At 46.0% G+C, this 22,439-nt stretch overlaps 1 protein-coding gene across 4 annotated transcripts in view; it reads right to left on the bottom strand.

Moving 5' to 3' along the window:
* svep1 (sushi, von Willebrand factor type A, EGF and pentraxin domain containing 1) overlaps window positions 1-22,439 on the bottom strand; it is an 83,304-nt gene that overhangs the window by 41,586 nt on the left and 19,279 nt on the right. For 3 of the 4 annotated variants that reach the window (XM_076289263.1, XM_076289265.1, XM_076289266.1), the window contains exons 3-9: window positions 20,452-20,628; window positions 8,374-8,532; window positions 7,430-7,609; window positions 5,888-6,067; window positions 2,151-2,345; window positions 610-728; window positions 234-363 (exon numbers count right to left, since the gene is read on the bottom strand). In XM_076289263.1, the coding sequence (XP_076145378.1) occupies window positions 234-363; window positions 610-728; window positions 2,151-2,345; window positions 5,888-6,067; window positions 7,430-7,609; window positions 8,374-8,532; window positions 20,452-20,628 (1,140 nt within the window). Of the gene's footprint in view, window positions 1-233; window positions 364-609; window positions 729-2,150; window positions 2,346-5,887; window positions 6,068-7,429; window positions 7,610-8,373; window positions 8,533-20,451; window positions 20,629-22,439 lie in introns of those variants that run through there. The other variant, XM_076289267.1, reaches the window with a different exon arrangement.

The following is a 22,439-nucleotide window of genomic DNA, read 5'->3' as shown; positions in this document are numbered from 1 at the left end:
TACTCCAGGAGGACTGATCCCTGCAATTGGTCTCTGTAAGTCACTTTGGATAAAAGCATCATCTAAATACATAGATAAAAAAAAATAAAAAATGTAGCGAGACAGTTTTGCTAACTAATTGCACAGCAATACATCAACCTTTCCCCTTTTCTCTGTAGAGGCTACCTAAGAGTTTATTAGTCACACATGTTTGTCATCAGACAGCGATGGGCTGTGTCTTGAGTTGAACCCACCAATAACAGTGACTGTGAAAGAGCAGTTGGCCTTGTTCCCGGAGCGGTCAGTGGCTGTGTAGGTCATCACCGCCGATCCGATGGGAAAGAGCTGATGCGAGTTTAAGACGGGCGTCACCTGGACTGTGACCTGCAGGGGTCAAAGGTGAACACAGTGTGAGTGTCAGCACTGATGTGGAGAACAGGGGGAGGTGAGCTAGGAGTCAACACATGTCGTAATCAACTCCAAATTAGATTATTCAGCCAGAGGCTTCTGCCAATGGGAATAATCCTGAGGAGGCTCTCTGAGGCACAGTGTGGTTATCTCATCATAAGACAAATATTGTCATGGGCCAGTCTGAAGCGAGATGACTCCAGGAAGGGATTGAGGACTCACTTCGTCTCCGGAGCTGTCGCCCGCCATTGGCGGGCTCCAGCTGACGTTAGCCAAGCCTTGATGCTTTCCGGCCTCCGTGATGACACCCTCGGGGCACTGGATCCACGGCGGCTCGGAATCTGAGGAGGAAGGCAAACGGGAAAACAAATGGAAGGACAGCACCACATGAAAGGAGGGGGTGGGGGGGGGCAGACACAAACAAACGGAGCGTGGCACGAGGACTCAAAGGAACACCAATTTAGCGCAAGTCGCGCGAGCGGCTTGTTATCGCCTGGGACTAGGCTGGGCGGCGGGGGTGAGTCAGTGCCGGTCTTCAAAACGCGACAGAGCTGGTCCCAATTAGCCTCGCAGTGCAGCGGCGCTTCAATAGCAACACTGCTGTTCTCAATTAGCCTTAAAGCCAAACACTGGGCCAGAGTCAATGACACAATTAATGATCTCAGTGCTATGCCAATTATCCAGTTCATCCTTGCACGAATGGAGAGCTTATGAGTCCCTGCTATGCACCTGTTTGATCGTGCTGGAAGTGCTGAGGACATCTATCCCTGTGCTCCATTTAAACAGCAGGACTTAGATGGTGTGGGTGCATCCAGTAGTACATTTCAAAATGATAAGCCGACAGAAAACATTGTAATGAGTTTTAATTGTGTTCAGCTTTTAAACCCAACCAAAGTCAATGAACCCCATTTGTTCCATTAAATGAGCCAACCTAATGTAGGTGACAGGTAGTGATCGTCATCGGCAGAACCTGTAGCTCATTCCTACCCCCCTACGACTCGAGTCATCCTCATTCTTCATACGGCTCATGCCAGCTGAAACTGGCTGACAGAGACTCATCTGTTCCAATTATGTGCAGGATGCAAGCCACCCTGCTCCGAGCCACCCCTTGCCCACCCCCCCCCCCCCTCCTCCCCCCCACCTACGCCCCGTCCGTTACAGCATCTGCCACGGCAGAACAAAGCCCGGCGAGCCGCCCTCCTAATCAAACCCACCTGCGCCTTCTCTCCCCCATTAAGCAGGGAAATACTTCTGCGCTTAAGTAATAGCGCTGACGAGAGCGCCTGGAAGGCCGTCAGCTGTGCGACTGCGTCTTCCTCCCTCACTTTTCCCATCGTAAAACACACGGAGAGGTGCGGAGGGCAGGCCGAGGCGGGCGCGGATGACGGGGGTGATGGCGGACTGTTCGAGCTTAAGAGCTGGATGACTCCATGAGTCTGCATAGCTTGTCCGTTACATATTGCTTTATTGCTGTTAGTGTTTCCGTGCCTGTTTCGGATGTTGCCTTCCCCCCCTGTTTGGTTTAACGGCTTCGCTTTGTTTGTTGGAACCACTGAGGAATATGCGCCTGTTTCACTTGAAAAGTGTTTGGTAACTTGGGACTTCATAAACACGGAACATTGCTAATACTGTGCATATGTTTCCCGCACCGCTACACCCCGCTGGGCATCGACTAATACAGACATGCATGTGTAAGCTACACACACCAACACACACACACACACACACTCATACTCACACACACACATACACACACGTCGTACCTACACATGATGCTTTATGCAGGTTTGGACTCCACTCCCCAGTGGCTAGGCATCGCACGGGTGAGTCGCCCTGGAGACGGTAACCCGGGCGACAGTTCAGTCGGCAGGAGGCCCCGCTCCTCAGCTCCCTCGATCCGCAGGCAGGGGGCGACAGAAGGACATGTTTCTGTGGGACAATGGGAGGGCACCTCACCTCTAAAAGGGGAGAGAAGATAGGAGGAGAGGACGAGAGGAGGAGAAGAGAGGAGGGGAGAGGAGGAGGAAGAGAGGAGAGGGGGAACAGGAGAAGAGGAGAGAAGAGGGTAAGAACAGAGCCGATAAGAGGATGACGCAAACAGTGAAGTGATAAGATGAGACGAGAAAAGAGACAGAAGAGAGGTGGAGCGGTGAAGGAGAGGAGATGAGCAGCAGAGAGAGAGAGAGAGAGAGAGAGAGAAAGAGAGAGAGAGAGAGAGAGAGAGAGAGAAAGAGAGAGAGAGAGAGAGAGAGGCGGGTATATGGTTAAAATCCACAAGCACACAGTGGCAATCCAGTTTGACTGACGCCAGATATAATTACACTAGCCTCTACTCTGATACTTGCAGTTACGAGAAATGATTTGTCAAACCGTGACAAAAACACTCATTTCTGGCTGTAATGAGTTTTCTGGTCAGCAGGCCCGCTTCTTCCAGAGAAGCCGGCGACGATCCCTAAAGCTGTAAATTAGTGCGCAGCAAGCGCAAAAACGTCCACGGAAATGACATCTAAGAACAAAACCAACCACAAAACTGTTACTGGCATGGGCCTCGTGCATTCTTGGATGCACTGTAACTTAGAGAAAGAGAGAGAAAGAGAGAGAGAGAAAGAAAGAGAGAGAGAGAAGGGGCGAGGAAAAATATCTTTGGAGTGGAAAAATGACTTTGAGTAGTGTTTGCGTCCTCTAAGAAATGAAATGAGGCAAGTAAAAGGGAAGCTCTGACGAAAATGTGATAAAACATCTAAAACAGAGAGAGGGGGGCAATTACTCAGATGTATGACAGATGACAGAAAGACTGAGGAATGAGGAAGAGGCAGAGAGATAGAGAGAGAGAGACAGAAAGTAAGAAAGAAAGAAAGAAAGAAAGGCATACACTGTAGTTCAACAAAGAGAGTAGAATGGAGTTCAACAGAAAGGTGGTGAGAGAGTAAGAATGAAAGAGGGAGTAGAGAGTGAGAGGTAGAAAAGAGAGAGAGTCGGAGACGAAGGGAAAGTGCAAGAGTGAGAGTGAGAGAGGTAGAAAAGAGAGAGAGAGCGCAGGAGGGGGAAACCCCTAAACAAACACAGCAACCCGCAGTGGAGGCATTAGGCATAATGACAGTGTAGCCGGCGTTCAGACATTCACACAAACAAACTGTAACTCAATCAGAGGTGCAGGGCCTGATGGGGCTGATAAACAGAGGCGGCAGACGAGAGGAGAGGGGAGAAGAGGGGAGGAGAGGAGAGAGGAGGGAAGGAGAAGAGAGGGGAGGAGAGGAGAAGAGAGGCAAGGAGAGGAGAGGAGAGGAGTGGGGAGAAGAGGAGAGGGGTGAGGAGAGGAGAGGAGGAGGAGGGGAGGAGAGGGGAGAGAAGATAGGAGAAGGGAGAAGAAGAGAATAAGAGAAAAGAGGAGAGGAGAAGAGAGGAGGGAAGAGGGGAGAGGAGGGGAGAGGAGAATAGGGCAGAGGGGAAAAGAGGAGGGGAGGACAGGGGGGTAGAGGGGAGGAAGAGAAGAGAGTAGAGAGGGGAGGAGGAGAGGAGAGGGGGAAGAGCAGAGGAGAGGAGAGGGGGAAGAGGGGAGGATAGAGGAGAGGAGAGGACAGGAGAGGAGAGAGGATGACAGAGGAGGACAGGAGAAGAGAAGAGGAGAGGAAAGGGGAGGAGAGGATGGGGAGAGAAAGAGAGTGGAGACAAGAGGAGAGGAGAGGAGGGGAGAGGAAGAGAGAGGAGCGTCTGGGCGCTCAGGCAAGGCATGCAGACGGCTGCTGCCGGACTCCAAACGTGGATCGGTGACTCACAGGGGTGAGAAGAGGCAGAGCTGCCACACACAGACATGCAGACATATACAGCACACACACACATACACACACACACACACACAGAAACATGCAGACATATACAGTACAGACATATGTGAGCGCACGCACGCACACACAGACATACTGTACAGTATAGACAGAGACAGACACACACACACACACACACACACACACACACACACACACACACACACACACACACACATCCTTGTCTAGTGATCCACATATAGCTTAGATCAATGGACCAAAAGTCAACTGGGTGCTGAATCCTTACTCTGGCATAATGAATGTATTGAAAAAAGACAGCAATCACAGTTCCTTAAAACAACTTGCAATCGCCACACAAACGTTTCGAGCCAAAAGCTCTTCTCCAGCGTGATCATGGTGATTTAATATCTATATAAACATAATAAACATACTCACACACAGAAACATGCAGACATACTGTATACAGTGCAGACACACATGCACACACACCCTTGTCTAGTGATGCACATATCCATATAAACATACCCAAACACAAGCACACATGTGTGAGTACACTGTTGTCTGCACACACCACTACACACCCCACCACATTCAGGCATGTAAGCTTGCACATAAACACTGACATACACACGCACACACCTGCTATTAAAAACTTTACTGGTTTAACTATGCGTGAGAATAACTACAGTATATATGTACTGTATGTATATGTTTGAGTGTGTGACGCATGAGGAGTATACAGTAAATGTGTGTGTGTGTGTGTGATAGACACGGTGGCTCTTTGTTATGAGAGGACAGATATATTCTCTCTCTGGGGTGATGTAGTGTGGCTGAGCACAAATCCAGACCATATGTGCAACCACTGTGCCCTGCAAGCTCTGTGTGTGTGTGTGTGTGTGTGTGTGTGTGTGTGTGTGTGTGTGTGTGTGTGTATGTGTGTCTGTGTGTGTGTCTGTGTGTGTGTGTGTGGGTGTGTGTCTGTGTGTGTGTGTGTGTGTGTGTGTCTGTGTGTGTGTGTGTGTCTGTGTGTGGGTGTGTGTGGGTGTGTGTCTGTGTGTGTGAGGGGGACAAAAAGACCAAAAAAAATCTGGAGCAAAGGACGTCAGCTCCACGTCACCATGCGTTTGATGCGGCATGGCTTGGATGATGAATGTTACTTCCTTCTGTATTCATTATGTATGGGCATATTTTTAACTCTGGGGCAAAGCACGGGTCACCCTACTACACAAACAATTTTAAAAACCTTTACTCAGTGACCAAGTTTCTTGAAATGTGCTCTGATACAAATATAACAATACTGAAACAATGTTATCTTGATTTATAGTGCACTGCACAAGTACTCATATATGCAGATAAACACATAGGGAACATAAAACCCCACACATACGTATACTGTACAGACACATACAGTATGTTAAAACCACACTACCACAGAGAAACTGATAACGCTAAGATACACAACTGATATATAAAAATAGCCTCACTTGGATGACTGGTTAACAACACACACACACACACACACACACACACACACACACACACACACACACACCGCACACACACACACACACACACACACACACACACACACACACACACACACACACACATTCAGACACATGGATATACACATTCAGACACATGGATATATACATTCTGTATACATACAGGCTGTCTCACACAGAGATACCCATTTAAGAGACTTGCAGGCTTACCCACACACCGTGGCAGGGGCCCGTTCCACTGGGAGTTGCTCTGGCAGGTCAGCCTGGCGTTGCCCACCAGCCGGTAGCCTTTGGCACAGCGCACCTCACACTTCACCCTGTGGGGGATACCACCCTCGGAGCAGTTCACCTGGCCATGGGGCGGTGCCGACAATTTAGGACACGAGCGCACTGCATAAAAACACACACACACACAAGAAAATACACCATTAGGAAAACCTCAAAACATATTGGAGAAAAAGCTAAGTTCGTTCATATGCACCTTTCATTCATGTGTGGATGACCCGGGTTCGATTCCCTACCCCTCTGTAAGTGGCCTCTGCCAAAAACCTTATCTTTATCTTTACCTGGATAACTCTAAAGGTTCACTAATTATATTATACATATGTAATATAATACATGACAGATTCAACGTAAACATTCAGAGGTCAGTTAGCTGGTGCCTGTTTTGTGTTGAGGCTCACTTGTGACCAGCAGTGTCACATTTCAACCCTGAGAATAGTGTGGTGGTGGCAGCAGTAGCTACCAGCCACCGAGCCAGTGCACACACATAGCGGGGCGTAGCAGCGGGCTTCCAAAAGAAGAAAGGAAACAAAATGGGCGAAAGGCACCAGGCCGAGTCTGCGGCGAGGATTTCTGGGACCTGTAATTTCTTTCAAAACAGAGCACCCAGAATAGTGTTGATCCAACACGGCTTGGCCCGCTTAGCCTGAGGTCTCTCGAAGAGCACTTAGCGTCTCGGCTTTCATCGCCAGGGACGCACCGAAGCCCCAACCCTCAAGCCGTCCAGTGCGGGAGGTCCCACTACGCTATGTGGTGTAGCGTGTGTCTCTGCACCTACTTTCTGTATGTGTGTGGTTGTGTGTCTGTGTATGTATGCGTAGAACAGGAAGAAAGAGACAGGCAGAGAGGAAGGAGAGTGAGACAGAGCAAGAGAGAGGATCATATTAGCATTTTTGCTTATAGCTAGCGCTGGAGAGTGATCTTTCCGTTTTTCCATTCGCCTCCATTCAGTCCTCTTGCTTTACATATGAAGACAATCCGCAGCGGCCATGTTGACACACAAGGATACATTTACGAGCATCCCGCCAGCTAAGCCTAAACCGCTGGCTGATGGACAGGTGAATATTAGCACATTAACCATTTTAATGGCGTTGAAAAAACACATTCACCAAAACTAAAAGGTCAGGCATCTCAGAGCTCTCTGAAACGCTTCCAGTCATGCAGTAATAAATGAAACGTCTATAAAAGGCAAGATGTTCTCATCAAAAACAACAGTGATTAGAGAGGAGAGAACAAAAGGAAAAACTACAAAGAAAAAAAAAAGAAAGAAAGAAAGAATGAAAAAAAGGGAAAGTGCCTGAGCATGACAAATGGAGGGGAAGACAATAGGGAGGGGCATGGCAGAGACAGACTCCATGAAGACTTGCATGCCAAAAGCGGTTGAAGTCCAAAAGGCCATCCCGACTGAGCGTGCTCTGTGGACTGGACTCCTTCCCTCCTTCCGTCCACACTGTCTGCTTGCTTACTCACCCCTGCAGCTGGCCTCCGCCCCTGACCAGGTGCCGTCGGGCTGGCACAGACGGATTCCGCTGCCCTGCAGCTCGAAGCCTGGCTTGCAGCGCACGCCGCAGGCGGCGTTGAACTGGTTATTACACAAGCCCTGAATGAAGAAGCCATTTTCTGGCGGCAACAGCTCTGGACAGTGGACCACTAGGGAAAGGGAGGGGAAAGAGAGAAAGAGAGAGAGTGAGAGAGGGGGGGGGGAGAGAGAGAGCAGAGAATAAAAAGATGCAGTCAGGACAAGGACAAACGAGTGATACCAAAGCCAAATATCGTTTATTAGCCCAAGGATAAAACTGAGAAACATCCCATAGGTGTCATAAATTAATTTGCTTGGACTGTAAGGCAGTGGAATAATAAAGATCTTAGCCCTGGACCCAGTTCTAAAACTATAGGCCTACTCCCCCACAACTCAATTGTTCATGCTGTTAGCAAGGCTGATATCTTCCATAGTTCCATTCCCAGACACACCATGAGGTAGTATGAAGTACATAACTTCACTGCATTGTGATTTCCATTAGATAAGTGGAAATTAAAATGGACCAAACATGAATGACTATATCCTTAGTGTGTCCATGGATCAGTAAAAGTAGTGTTCCTGCTTGAACAACTCGCATAGGGCAAGGTGCTATCCTACCTTAAATCTGAGATTGTTAATTCTTTACAGGTTAAGGTAAGTCTGAAGAAGGGCAGTAGCCCGAAAAGTTACTTCTTGGTGATTAAATAGTCAACGTGGAGCTCAGTGTGCGGATTCAACTTTGTTCTTATGTTCTAAACCTTTGGAATTCGGCACCTGCTAGTTTTCGGATGTGCGCGCCTCCTAACTTAGAATTTAATTCTTTACAGGTACTTTTCTGTAACTGTTATCCAGTAACATTTTGGATTCATAATATGTTTTTTAACTATTAAGTTACCTTCGCAGGTCTTGCCTGAAGCCTTATAGCCCTCCTGGCATACACAGTCGCTGAGGGCAGTGCTGCCTGGTTGGGAGGTGTGGTGTTGGTATGGGCAGGGGATACAGGTGCTTAGGCCTCCAGGTGCTGCCTCTGGCTTGTAGGTCCCAGATGGACAAGCTGGAAGACAAAACACAGAGACAACTATTCAGCATGACACAGTGTCAGTGTCCATTCGTATTGAGTTTGTGATTTGAGAATTGGGCACACACAAGAGGGGGACATTCATGTCAGTGGTGTAGCCCAGTGAACAAAAAATATTTCTTTCATCGTCAATATAAAATTGAAGCTACAATTATTACCCTAAAAACTGATACACATTTCAGTTACTTGTTTGCGTCATCTTGTCACAGGTGGTGTCAGTTTGAAGAACGTCAACAAGACCAGCTAGCCTACATGTCATGAACTAAGCGCTTCTCATAAGAGCTGTTCCTCTGAACAGAAACGCAACTCAATTAGGTAAGTCTCAGTTGTTCCATGTTGTGTTGCCAATAAATAACATAGCTAGTTTGAAAGTTCGTTATTTGCCACTGTGAATATTAACATTATTTAGCTATGGTTAACGTGCTAACATCGGTGTTAGCAGCACGTTTCTTTGTGCGCAACTCGCAAATGAAGATCAAAGAGGACAAAGAGCTACCTGACTCAAGACTACCACGTCCACATTTGGCTAAACTTCTGGCTAAGCTTGGGACCGTTCGGTATTTATGGAATGGACCACCGGAGGAAAATAGGGGAGGGTCATGTCTTTTTATTCTTTGTTGAGGGGAGAGTCACCCAACTTTTTTTAGTCTAGGAGGGAGGGTCACCCAACTTTACTTTTGTGTTCATGAAAACAGCAACATTTGGTCCGTTGGCCTCACGTCTGATAGCCCTCGCACCTGGCCAAAGATGACATAGCCTAGCGTTTGATCAATGATCATCAAATTTCTCTCTCATATTGCTCCTCATAACCACCCGGCACGTCCGAATCCCAGGACATAACGCACTGGACCTCATAATAGGCTCGAAATATAATTCCAAAGGGGACAGATAGGCTAGGCCTACTGCATTTAAAACTTAAAAAGATTGAACAAACCTTCGCGATCTTTGAAATTGCGATCAGTGACTGGCATCGGGTGAACGAAGCTTTTCGAAGTTGAATAGGCTATTAAAAACGATTTGCGCACCTCCATGTCACAGGAGAGACTAGTGGGCTCGCCCTTCCATGAATTGAAAAAGAAGTTAGGCTACCTGCAAACTGGCCTATGATTTTATTGCTGAGTTTGCGGCAAGGTAAGCAAGAAAATGTTTTTTTTTCTGAGTCAGGATATGGTGAGTCAATGTCATTTATTTGTCCAATGTTAGCCTACAGACCATGCTGCACATCTTATCAATAGTTTGAATGTCGTGTTTCTCGTCATTGACAAATAGCGTTCAGCAGTGTTCGCCTTTTTTATTTGGTTTCGTGATGTAGGCTACCCTATGATAAACGGCTTATGGCCAAATATGTGACTCAGCTAATGTTATAGGCTATACAATTTCCCCTCTTAAAGACAAGCTGGTGTAGCCTATTAGCCTACTATTAAAATGCACCGACAGTAGGCTACGTGTAAAGTAGGCTATGATGTTATGCACGTAAGTGAAAGGGCCTCGCACCTGTCAAGTTCGCACAGGACCTCGCACCCCCTTGCGACGGCCCTGCAGCTCCTCCTAAGACAGCGGGGGGAACGTTAAAATACGTGATAAACCCGGAAAAAGTTGACAGTTATGTTTCGGTCCCGGTGATTATTTGTTCAGTTGTGCAAATGACAGCCTTTTCAAGGCATTTCAAGGAAGGGAGCATGCAAGCTCCCAAATTTACCCAGTACAGAAGGCATCAATAAATTGTTGGGGAGGGTCATGCGTTTTTTTTCAATCACTTTGGAGGGTCATAGAAAAAAATCTTGCTGGCGAGGGAGGGTCACGTCTTTTTTGACTAATAACGCTCCCAAAATTCCTCCGGTATAGCCCCTTAAATAAATAACGAACAGTCCCTTAAGCCTATTTTTGGAGCACCTATTGATTTCCCTGCCTATTCTATCATTTAAGGTTCTTCCTTGTGAAATACTACTGTAGGCTACCTTTTAGTTTTGGCCACTCCATTCTGTCGCCATCTGTGTAACGCAGGGATTTTGGCCTCATCCTGGTCAGCTGGGGAGCCCAGTACTGACCATGCACTCAGACTGACCCAATAACTAATCACACAAGACCGTTGACATGGCAGTCATAACACACAACACAGTTCAGACAACGAATTGTATTGAACCCAAGACATGAACATGTTTTACGTAACTGCATGGACAGTGTTATTTAATTGAATGTGATACTGGGGGCTTTGCTTGCAAGCCTTGGCTTAGGTAGGGGGCTCTACATTAACAAGACTTTTTGGCATGACAGTTAGAAGTACTGCATAATAAATTAATATTGGCAAATATTACTGGAGTGAACTTCAAAGCAGTATCCAAGCCTAATTAGTAATTTGCTCAGTTCAAGCCTTCAACTTTTAGGTGTGAAATTTTCACCACGGTTTCTATATCTCAATCTTACACTCTTTCCATTTCATTTTTTTAAAGAGGCAGGCCATCGCTGGGGGAAAACATTCCCAGCGTGCCAAGGCGCACTCACTCGCCAGCTAAACACACCGCGGTCAGCCAGGCGTAGGTAACCGCCCGTAAAGCAGCATGGCACGAAAATAATCCTGGTGCCCACATCAAACGGGGCCTGCCCTTGCGCCTGGCTCAGATAGAGCACTGGCAGCAGCCCCGACGCTTAATCCGATAACCTAAACTCTCTGGTGGACCAGTCACCATCTGGCTACACTTGTTGCTTGTCACAAAGGTTTACGTAGCAAAGTTGGGAAGGCAGTTCACATTAAACATCGTCTCTCTCACATTTCCCCTTCCAGGACCTCTGAAATGGAATCCCTTCATTTTTAATGGCTTCATTTTAAAGTTTACAGGAAGCCCAGATATTTTTATGCGAATAATATTACACTTGTAGCGAAACAGTGGAAATAGTGTATTAGATGGGATTTTCATCTCTGGAAACTTTTTTTTTTTTAAGACGGCTGGTTTTAAATGGTCAGAGACTGGCTCCTTCACCTAGCTGAAAGCTACCACACTAGACCAAATTTAAAGACCTGTCCACCATTTCACTGTCCATGTGCCCAATGCCTATACTGTGAAACACCAAGCATGAAATATTGATAAGAACAAGGCCAACATAAAGCAACCACCACAACATTTCTTTTTAAAGAAACGACACAGGAAAGAGCGCAGCTGGAAGAGAGTTCGGGAAAAAGTTTGGATGGCCACCACACCTGAGATGCATAAAAAACAACTTTCAGACAGACCTTTCAAATAGCTGAGCCAAAGTAAGCACTGCAAAGTCTGGTCTTGCCTCTCTAAACAAATAACTGAGAACATTAATGCGTTGCTCTCAGAGAAACTGGATATGTTTGAGCGTGCATCTGTGCTTGTGTATGTGCGTATGTCGTGTTAGTGCTTGGATAGGAGTCATTTTTCCACTTTGAAAACCGTGTTTTCAAACCCCAAAGAATTTTTGTACGCCTGAATTAATTACAGCATGGTGACTTGTAAACAGCTACTGATTCAACACCTAATTTTGAAGGAAGGCCAACTTTGCACGTAAAGGGGGGTTGAGACAAATTATTCACTCTCGGATTTAAATCAGGCTTATTTTTCTATGGCTTAGCGCAGATTTCTTTCAGATGGTCTTGCCACCAGATGATCCATAATAAGGCACCATAGATCCAAAGAATGCATCAGTGCTTGAGCAAAAAAACTAATTGAGGGGGATCGCTGCTGGCCAGCTGTGTGTCACATAACTCTGGGGTAATGAGCTTCAAACCCTTTTCCTCCCGGAAACCCACAGAGGAGAGAGGGAAAGAAATAGAGAGAGAGAAGAAGGAGGGGAAAGATATTTAGAGAGCGCTGTAGAGTGACACTAATGTATTTCTCTACGTTGAATTCAGCCATTTCAAATTAGGCACATTCACTCTGGGGTGCTTTTCTACTGTTTGGCCTATGAAGCTTAGCATGGTGATAATATGCTGTAAGACGAGTTTTCTGAGACGGACCATGGCGAAATGGACACGGGCATGGATGGCACACCAACTGCATTCTGCCCAGACGCCTCTGTAAATTCCGAGTCCACCAGCAAGTCCCATCAAGATGACTGGCACTGACATACCTCTTTAATTCCAGACAGCATTCCAGAAAATGTGTGCTTGTGCTCGTTTTTTTCTTGTGCACCCAGAGTACTTCACACATGGCTCAGTAAACTCTAATCCATGCCAGAGATCAGTAATCACAACACTTTTGCAGGGTTGCCAAAAGGCATTGTGCATGATGGCCAAATGATTTTCTTTCATCCATCCTACCATTCTTTCCGGCTTTCTGTTTTCAAAGGAAAAATAGAGGTGACTCCTGCAGAAAACAAAACACACATCTGCTCAGTTCCATTGAGTGAATCTCCAATCCAATATGACAGTGTATCTGACACAAACAAAACTCCAAACAACACCATCAGGATTTTACTTTATTATTGGCTTCCATAATAATTTAGCCTAGTTGTGCAATGTATACAGTGCTAAGTAATACACTTATTATTACTTAGCAATGTATACCGTGCTAAGTAATACAGTAGTTTATGTTGTCTAGTCTATATGTCACAGGATCTTGACATTCAAAAATTGTTTGTCATATAATCCTGTGTATAAGGTATAGCCTAGGCTGTCTAAATAATGATCAATGCTTATCTTACGTTTTATGATTTCCTGTTACTTTTGGGCTTTTAAAGTATAAAGCACTGGGGAAAAATGAAAAGGACCTCCAAGAGCAAACTCATATTCAAGTCACAACTCTTTAATTATTCTTTTAAGAAGCTAAACTAGAGTCAGAATGCGGAAGCAAGCTAATTCTAGAGAGCGACCGCAGCAGTGGTCACCAGGCCTTGTAAGGATTCATCTGGACACTTTATATTCCAGAGTTTGTAAGCGAGGGCAGGAACAAACAACCTCATCACGCACAGTCACCCTTCCGCCATGGCTAACCAGCAACTACCCACCAGACTGTACCACAGTATGACTTGACATGCCATCGGTTAGCGTGAGCTGAAACAGAGGCGGTCCACGAGTGGTCAGAGAATAAACCCCAACACCGAAAACAGGAACTAAGTCATCCTTGTCTGGTTGCCTTGGGCATTTTTTCTTTCTTGTTAGTGTCTTTGGCATTGTTTTGAGCTTCTACAAAGTAACCCCATGGGGGAAGATGGCTTACAAATTATACAGGAGTTGTAACCCACATTTCAAAGTGAAAAATTGTTAAAAGGAAGAAGCTATCGCCATTCCCATCCCTCAAAGCACTGTCAGACACTCTAATCCAGAGACCCAGTCTACAGCAGCACAGCATTAAAACACAACAACTTTGCCTCAAACATGCAAAGGACACCTTGTATCACAAAGGCAATAAATTATAGCAGTCAGAGAGGTTTATGGGCCGGCTGAGACTATAAATTAAAATCCTTTGTTATTTATGCGCAGTGCACATATCTCCCAGATGCTCCACTGAGGATGTTCAGAACAGGCAACACATTCTAGTACAGCCCTCGTAGTCCTTGTGTGAAAGTGAGGCACAAGGTTTTTGCAGTTTTTTTTTTCTTCAGGTTACTTTGTGGTTTCTGGTGCTGCTGTGCTGTTGCCTTGCTTCCCAAAAACAACACACACACACACACACACCTTCACTTTTTATGGCTTGGCTTCTTGGGTCATTTTTTTTATAATCACTCCATTTGACAGACCTAGCAGCAAAAAACAACGCTAAACAGACAGAAAGCCGGGAACAAGAAAAGCTCATCCTCATCCTCCCCTTTCCTCTAGACACCAATTCTCTCCACTGCAAGGCCCCAGAGCGGCCATTCCTCTCACTCCATCTTCCCCCTTCCAAGGAACATTATAGTTCAAGAGGTTTATGAACAAGTGAAAGGAGGGGGCTGTGTGTGGATGTGAGTATGTAGGGAAGGTAGGAGGGATTTCTGAGGGTCAAAGACCCAACCCATGTCCACTGTGAGAGATGGAGGGCCCCTTCAAGACAAGGTACTGTGGGATTGCCCCCCTCCCCCCTGTCCAATTCTTCTTTTCCATCTGAGCAGTTTCTGGCTTCCTGATTTTACACTTCCAACCCCAGTGCTACTGGGTGGTGTGTGTGTGCCCCTAACCCTCCTTTCACACACTTCATCACCCAGAGAAGCATGCAGGGACTAACATAAACACAACACCTCTAGAGGGAGGACTGAAGAAAGAGAGAAACTGCCTAAGAGAGAGAGAGGCCGATTGTCTTAGTGAGAGTGAAATGACGGACGGCACGTCTCACTGACTGTAACAGTGACTGTGAATATGACAGACATTCAGAGAGGGCATGCAAAGAAATGGAGAAAATGTTGAGAGTGGACAATGAAAAGCTGTAGAAGAGCAAAAAAAAACCCTCCAAAAATAGAGCGAGATGAATACCCAAAGAGGTCAGTGGAGTTACTGACCAGGAAGTGCTCAGCATCTGATGTCTGAAACAGATGGTGAGGTTTGTCCAGAGCGGGTCGAATTTGCAACTCTGCAAACAAGGGAAGGAGCGATTCACTGCAGAAGTGCAAAGTGAAAGTTTTCATTACTGCATACTTGCTCTTGAGGACCTTTTCAGTAGAACCCAGGAACCAAATCAGAGTGGATTTGAGAAGCAATTCATGAAGTACTGCGTTTTTATTTTAAAATGTTGTTTCGTTATATGTTCTCCATCCACACGATTATTTCCAGTTTCTGAATCTTGTCCGCATGGAACACCTAGACATTAGGGGTGACACCTGAAGTGCAGATCACATGACCTCGGATTCAAGAGCTCAAAAACCCTGTAGTGATGAGAGGTGAAAACTTAACAAAATTGTTTCATATTCCAACAAAAATGGAATGTGGATGTAGCTTCAGAGAACACATTTTCATACAGCACCCTTGTTCTTAAAGACCTTTTTGGTTGACCCCTGAAACTGAATCATAGTGGATTTAATGGGGGGAGTGCAATGGCCAGGTTATACTGCTCCATAAACCAGGTCCTCCTTTTATGGGCAAAGCTGGTTAAGATGGGGAGCTACAGAAGGGCTGCTGAGGAGGAAGAGGAGATGGTGGGAAGGGAGGGAGTGTGGATCGGAGGTGGAGAAAGAGGGAGAGGAAGGAAGGAAGCAGTGAGGGAGAGAAGGAGGGTGTTAATGATACTGTGAACTTCAGCTTGACGCTACCGCCTCATTTCATGAGCGCTCGTTTTGTCACACCCACCTGCCAGGGAACCCTAATTATGCTGGTTTATGGTCACATGCACACACTCCTCTTGTAAGCAATGGGTCTATTTATGACAAAAAGTAACAGTTTACTGGATTACACCGCGTCCATGACCTACAAATGCTGCTCCTTATTTTTACAGCCATTAATTAACAGAGTTTTACGGTGTTGTGGTGTGCTGTGAAATTTTCTCTATGCTGTGTCACTAACAATGGCTGTCCTTTGCCGTGTTCAAAGGCTTCTATTAAAGTTGCAAAGTGTCTGACTTTTGCCAGTTGAAAAATCAAAAACTCCTTCTCGACCACAAATCTTTATTCAATCTCATGCGAGAGATGGCGGTCAACATCCCCCTCCTCCCTGTGACTCTCGTTCTCTAGCCATCCACAGAGAATGTGAGGCATTCAATCCCTCCTGCCAAAATGTCTTGGATCGATGTGGTGCTGAGCAATTCGCAACAGTTCTTATTTTGAAAAGGAAGTCCATCGCAGCAGGGTTTTGACTTGTGTTGGAGATCAGCATTAAAGCTTTGCTTGAGAGGAGCGCCACTCTCCGAGAGGGTGTACACCATCTCCACAGGACTCGCGGCAGTTACATGGCCGCTTTGCCACAGTTGCCAGAGCAACTCATTGCTGGGAGAAATTATAAACATGGTGTTTGGCATTCAGCTTGCACTGACCAGCTGTGCCAAAGTCTGACCAATAGTCAGTGTCGGAGATTCAAATACATTTGGGGGCCACTTGCCCAGAAGATTGATTGTTTTTATGATGACAACTTTTGTCTGTAAAACTATCAGAGCAAAATTTCTGATATATCATGTTCATATTAACTTGTCGAAAAACATTTTTTTATGAATACTGACACCAGTTTTCAGCACACTACCTAACATAAACACCAGGTCACAAACAACAAAATACTACCAGCAGTGCTTATTTTGAGAATAATGGCATGATTATATAACATTTCAGCCTTTTTGTCCAATGAGGGTCTCTCTTTTTCACTCTGAGCATAAACCTCCTCAGCAGGCCACTGCAGTGCTGTATTCCTCATTGTAGCCTACACTCCATGACTTCATCCTGGCTTCGAGCAATAGGAATGGACCACGGTCCAGCCTACATTATAAATCTACAGTGATCAAATGGCATATCCTATGGGGACCAGGCCCTGGATGCTGCTTCGAGTCTTTTTATGCAGAAACAATGGGAGTGAGAGTCGGTGTGCGTAATTGATGAGGACAGGGAAAGGGAAACGCTGGCGGTTTTCTGCTTGTCTTCGTGTTTTGGATCTGCGTGAGCTGTCCAGGCTAGTCTCCATGCTGGACTGTGTCTCAGAAGTTCTAAGTAATGGATTACAGTGTCAGGTCCATGGAGCGTTTCTTTGTTATGCCTGATTGCAGTCTGAGTACATTTCTCCTGAACGCTGAAGACCAGATGGGGGGTCTCAAACGGGGTAAACTCGAGGAAGATAGAATGGTAGATGTATGTGTGTGGGAGGATAAAAAACACATGTTGTTGCAACACCCCTGCTTACCCCATTTCTCCTCAGGCTCCCATCGCCAACATTTCCCAGATTCCTCTCCTGCTGTCGTTTTTTTTATAAATGTCAGATTTACGCCGGTCTCAAGGTTTCCGTGTGGAATCTGGGACATCCGGGTGAGAGCAAATATTTACAGTCTGTTCGCTGAGGAAATAAATCCAGCAGCCCCGTAACACCCCCAACCCCCTGCACACTTGCAGTTCATCAGTGACCTATAACCCCCAAAGCCTACGATTAAGGTCCAGCTGGCATGCGTCAACCCTGACCGTTGGTGCAACCCACAGAGGTGACATTGACCCTTAGGTGAACGTGTAACGCACCAGTAATAAACAGGCCTCCTGTTTTGATTTGTGGAACACTGGGCAGTTGAACCATCGAGCAGTGACTCCAACCCATCAACCCCACCCCACCCCCATATCACCCCTCCTGTTCCCCTGGGAGCTGACACAGGACACAATACAAGAGCGCAAACTTTGACAAGCAAATAAACAGAGCACATGTAGTTAACATAGACCAGGAGCTTTTCTACCACTTTCATGGTGATAATACCAAAGAGGGCAAGAAGGCAGCAAGAGGCAAACAGCCCTCTTCCCTCCCCCTCTTGGACCCCCACATCCTGCTCTGTGTGTCCGATAGCTGGGGGGCTGTTGTCATCTACCAGGGATCTCATGTTCTTCCTCTTCTGGTCATTTTGCAGACAGTGTGGGTGCGTGTCCATATACTGCAGGCTACTGGAATGTGCTTTGCCTCTACACGTAGCCACAGAACAACCTTTGCAGGAGATCCAAAGGTAATGAACAGCTGTCCCTGTGGATTGGTAAACGTGTTATGCTTAAACAGAGAGTAGTATTTGCTTTTGCACAGATGGTGTGTAGTGCATGTCGAGAGAGTACACCAAGCGCAGAGTCTCTTAGTTTTCATACAAATACCTGTCTCTTGCACAGGACTGGACCTTGACCTCAGCAGTGATCTGCAACTGTATATTTATGTGATGCCAAAGTGCTACAACGGCAAAACTCCTTCCAGAACGTCATAACAGCACATTATTCCAGTAAATCCAGTGCCACTTGACCCAAGTTTGTTGACCGTGATGGGTGGCATGGCGCAGGAGCTGAAGAGAATATTCCAGAAGGTCTCCAGGCGGTAGAGAGGCTCAGGAAGCTCTTGGTGCAGCTTTTGCAACGTTTTTCCTCGACAGAGCCAGGACTCTGAGGCCTGCTGTCTGCTCCCTGCTGCTAATTATCAAATTGTGCGGTAATTCATACTGAGATGGCTGGCTGTCTCAACACGACATCTGATCATAATTTGAGGAAGTGTTTACAGTCTCTGTCTCAAAACCATGTCCAGAGGAAGAGCCCGTCTGAGAGGAAGATAAAGACAGGAAGTGAGGAGCTGTGAGAGTCGAACTGTGGATGTCAATCACCGCCTCGCTGCAGACTGCTGTCCCTCTCCCTCTCGACCCCTTCCTGTCAATAGATAGGGTGAGCCGTCTGCCATTATGGGTCTTGCTCAGAGCCTGACTCCATTTGTTTGTTTGCCTCGCGCTGCATGCCTCTGCTTTCCAATAACCACAGAGCCCACAATACCGTCTACAAACCCACATGATTAATTATCTGGCAGCTATGTTGGCAGGCGATGCACTGTGGGTCTCCTCGCACCAGGGAGTGTTATCGGGTTCCTGTTTGGCTGTGCTGGGCCCATTTGATGATGTGGTGCCAGTGGGGTTGTTTAAGGGTTATCCAGGCAGGGACCAATCTTGACTCTCCTTCCCCTTCTCTCCCCGAAGTTACCAGAAGAGAGGGGCTACCATTTCCACATCTGGATGAGGACCAGCGTGTCTTTGGTTTCGTAGTGCGTGTGAGAAACCCCAGGACTACTCGTTTGAGCAAAATTGCTGTAATGAAAACCGCAATCTCAAGCATGCCAATTGGGGTTTATTAGTCAGAACGACATAAGAAGTTTTTGTTTTTTACCCTCTGTTGATTTCTCTATAGACCATAGCAGTGGAGTAGATGTGTGATGGAACTGTATTTGTGTATACTTTAGAGGTTTTCTGGCATTCATGTTTGTGTGTTTGGGAAAGAAAAGGACAGTTTAGTGAGAGCTGTCTGGGTCTTAGCATACACAAATACCATCACCACTGGTGAAGACACTGCTGCACAAACACACAGCTTCACCCCCAACATATTCAGAGTATCCTCAGTTTGCTTTCTTAATAAGGTCCTTTGTTTGCTTTCTTAATGACCTCCACATGAACCTTCAGCGAGGTGAATTATGGACATGCAATTAGTTCATTTGCTTACATCAAGGGGCCAGCACTATTCCCTGCAAGGTAATATCAGCCTTGCAAAATAAAATAAAGCAGTGGATCAATATAATAAACAATCAGCATAATTTTTCACCTTTGAGCATTTTGTAGCTATCTTCTGCTTTAAATTATTTGAATATCAGTATGTTTCAAAAATACCTCAAAAGCCTTAGGCCTACTCTTTGCGGTCATTGCCTTATCGTCTTGGCTAAATTACAACACGAGACCCAAAAATCCTGAGGAAAGCCTAAAGGCTGATTTATTCTTCTGCATCAACTCCACGCAATGACACCAGAAAATAAGTCTGAGGTTATTTGCAAAGTGTCTGCCAGCCAGTTTATGTTATGTTAGCAAGTGAACTTGCCCATAGATGCCCACAAAGTATTGCTTGATGGTGAAGTGTTGATTTGGAAACGTTACTGACAAATAGACACTTTACAAAAGCATAACCCCATCAGCGTAACTAAAATATGTCTGAGTTTATTTGCAAAGCTTATATCTGTGAACTAGCATGTTGCTACTCCCCACAGTAGGCTGCGTGAAGCAGTCGTCTATCAACACACAGGGCGAGTTGACCAATCACAGTCCTTGCGGTCTGCGTCACCTCGACGCAAGGTTAGAATTTTTTGGAGGTGCGCGTTGAGTGGAGGAGGTACACAGTAATGCAGAGAGGTCTGCGGGGGGACGGCGTCGATTCGACGCAGAACCATAAATCAGCCTTAATCCTAAATGGTCATAAAATGCATATTCTTGCAGCATAGTAAAGCACACTGCAAGTAATCAACACTTTGAATATATCAACAAAAATGTCGCTGTGGCTGTCACAGTGCGTTACCTGTGCACTCGTGCTGCAGTCCCTTCCCGTAGTGGCCCTTCTCACAGACGCAGTCGTACTGGCCCGTGTTTGTGCCACACCTGCAGCTGGCCATCAGGTCGCAGCAGTCGTGACCAGCCTCACACAGCGACGAGCAGCGAGACAGGTCCTCCTGGATGTACCCTCCAGTGGGCAAGTCTGTGGAGGAGAAAGAGAGACAGGAGGAGATGATGGAGATGTTGATGATGATGATGTTAGTGGTCATGATGATGAGATTGTGCGTCATTTTATACTTTGACAAGTTTGTACTGTAGGAGTAGAACTGCATTTTTGTCTGAGAGAAAGACGTATTCACTTTTAATCGGTCTAGCAATTGTAAGGCGTAATCAACCCAAACACATCCATTTGGACACAAAACTGAGTATGCAAGCAGTCCAATTGCAATTGCACTCCAATTGCGAGCATTGCCAAGCTTATGTTATTGCACACTTGAAGGCCAAGGTCATGAGTTCAACTCTGGGTAGCGCAGACACACAAATAATGATCAAAAAAAATGATATACTGGTGTTGGTGTAATGTAAGTGGTTTGGATACAGCAGCCTGCTAAATGTAAATGAAATGGGGCCAGAGTTCTACATCACTGGTTTCCACTTGAGTAATGAGCTCAACTCAGATGGCCTTCGAGGACCCTCTAGACCTCATAAGCCATGGTGATTTGGAAGAGCAAGCTTTTGTGAAAGCTGCCCTGGATAAGCTTGTCTGCCTCGGCACAAAATAATAACAATGGGGATGGGGGGGTGTTGGCGTGAGTGTCTGTGTTTCCCTGTTGTTGCTTTGTTGTGCGATCACGGTCCAGATGTTTGCACACATGGCTGGGGCTCAGAGCTTGGCAGCGCTCGGGGACGGCTTGGACAGCAGCTATCTCCGTGACACACGGCAGGGCTGATAGGGCTCCCGAGTGCCCGCGCCTCGGGCTCGGCCAGACTGTCTCCCCGAGCCGTCTGCGGGATATGATGGATTTATCCCGGACCTTAACAGCTTTGGTTAGACGTGTGTGTGTGGGTGTCTGTTTTTCTTTTAATGGGGGAGAATACAAATGTGGTGATTTGAGCACTATTCCTTTGAGAGATTAGAGCCGCTCTTAGGAGAACGTCTTTGCGGTAGCGGTGAAGGGATGAAGTGGCAGCCGTGGTGAGGTGATGGAACTCAGAGGGCTTTAGAGGTGAATGCTTGAGGCAAGAGAAGTGACTGTGGTCAGAAACCAAGGGCAATTGACATCAGAGTGGACTGCAACCACAAATGTGCAGCTGAATAGCCAATGAGACTGTTTTATGCTTACCCACACTAGAGAGCAGACAGTCTACCCAAACTAGTAGAGGGTACTAGCCCAAAATGATGCACCAATAAACTCTGTATGTTTGTGTGTAACAGAGACAAGATACATAGGTGTTTGGGATGCATCTCACTTCCACAAACCCTCCTGAGGTGCACTTGAAAGTCTTATTAAATGCCTTTTCTAAAATCTCCTAAAGCCAGTGTTACATTTTAAAAACCAATTTAAAAAAATATAATGTCCGCAACACTGCTTTGACTCCCAATTATTTAATGCAACGTTTCGACCCTGCTGGGTCTTCTTCAGGCAAATGGTGGACACATTTGGTGAAGGGATATATATGTAGGCCTTACAATCAGCTGACATACCATGTGATGTCAACTGGTATGATTGGGTCTATGAGCCCCACTAGTCACTCAATTAAGAGAACACTTACAGGTATTACACAAACCTACACATTTCAAAAAGGGCTTACAAAAAACAATATCCCCAAAGGAGCACATGGCATTGCTATCAACAGAAAAGAAAGAAAAAGAAAAAACGGTAACGCTTTAGAATAACATGTATAATAAGCAGTTAACAATTCATTACTAACAGTTAGTTAACTGTTGTTATCCTTTAATAACATTAACTAACTGTTAACATGCAGCTTGTAAGTGTTAATAAGCAGCCTTTT

Source organism: Alosa pseudoharengus, unplaced genomic scaffold (genome assembly GCF_046254945.1).
Source record: "Alosa pseudoharengus isolate Yale_2024_CS ecotype anadromous, Long Island Sound unplaced genomic scaffold, YU_APseudo_1.1 YU_APseudo_1.1_scf_17, whole genome shotgun sequence".
Classification (NCBI taxonomy): domain Eukaryota; kingdom Metazoa; phylum Chordata; class Actinopteri; order Clupeiformes; family Clupeidae; genus Alosa; species Alosa pseudoharengus.
This window is presented reverse-complemented; position numbering and strand designations above follow the sequence as displayed.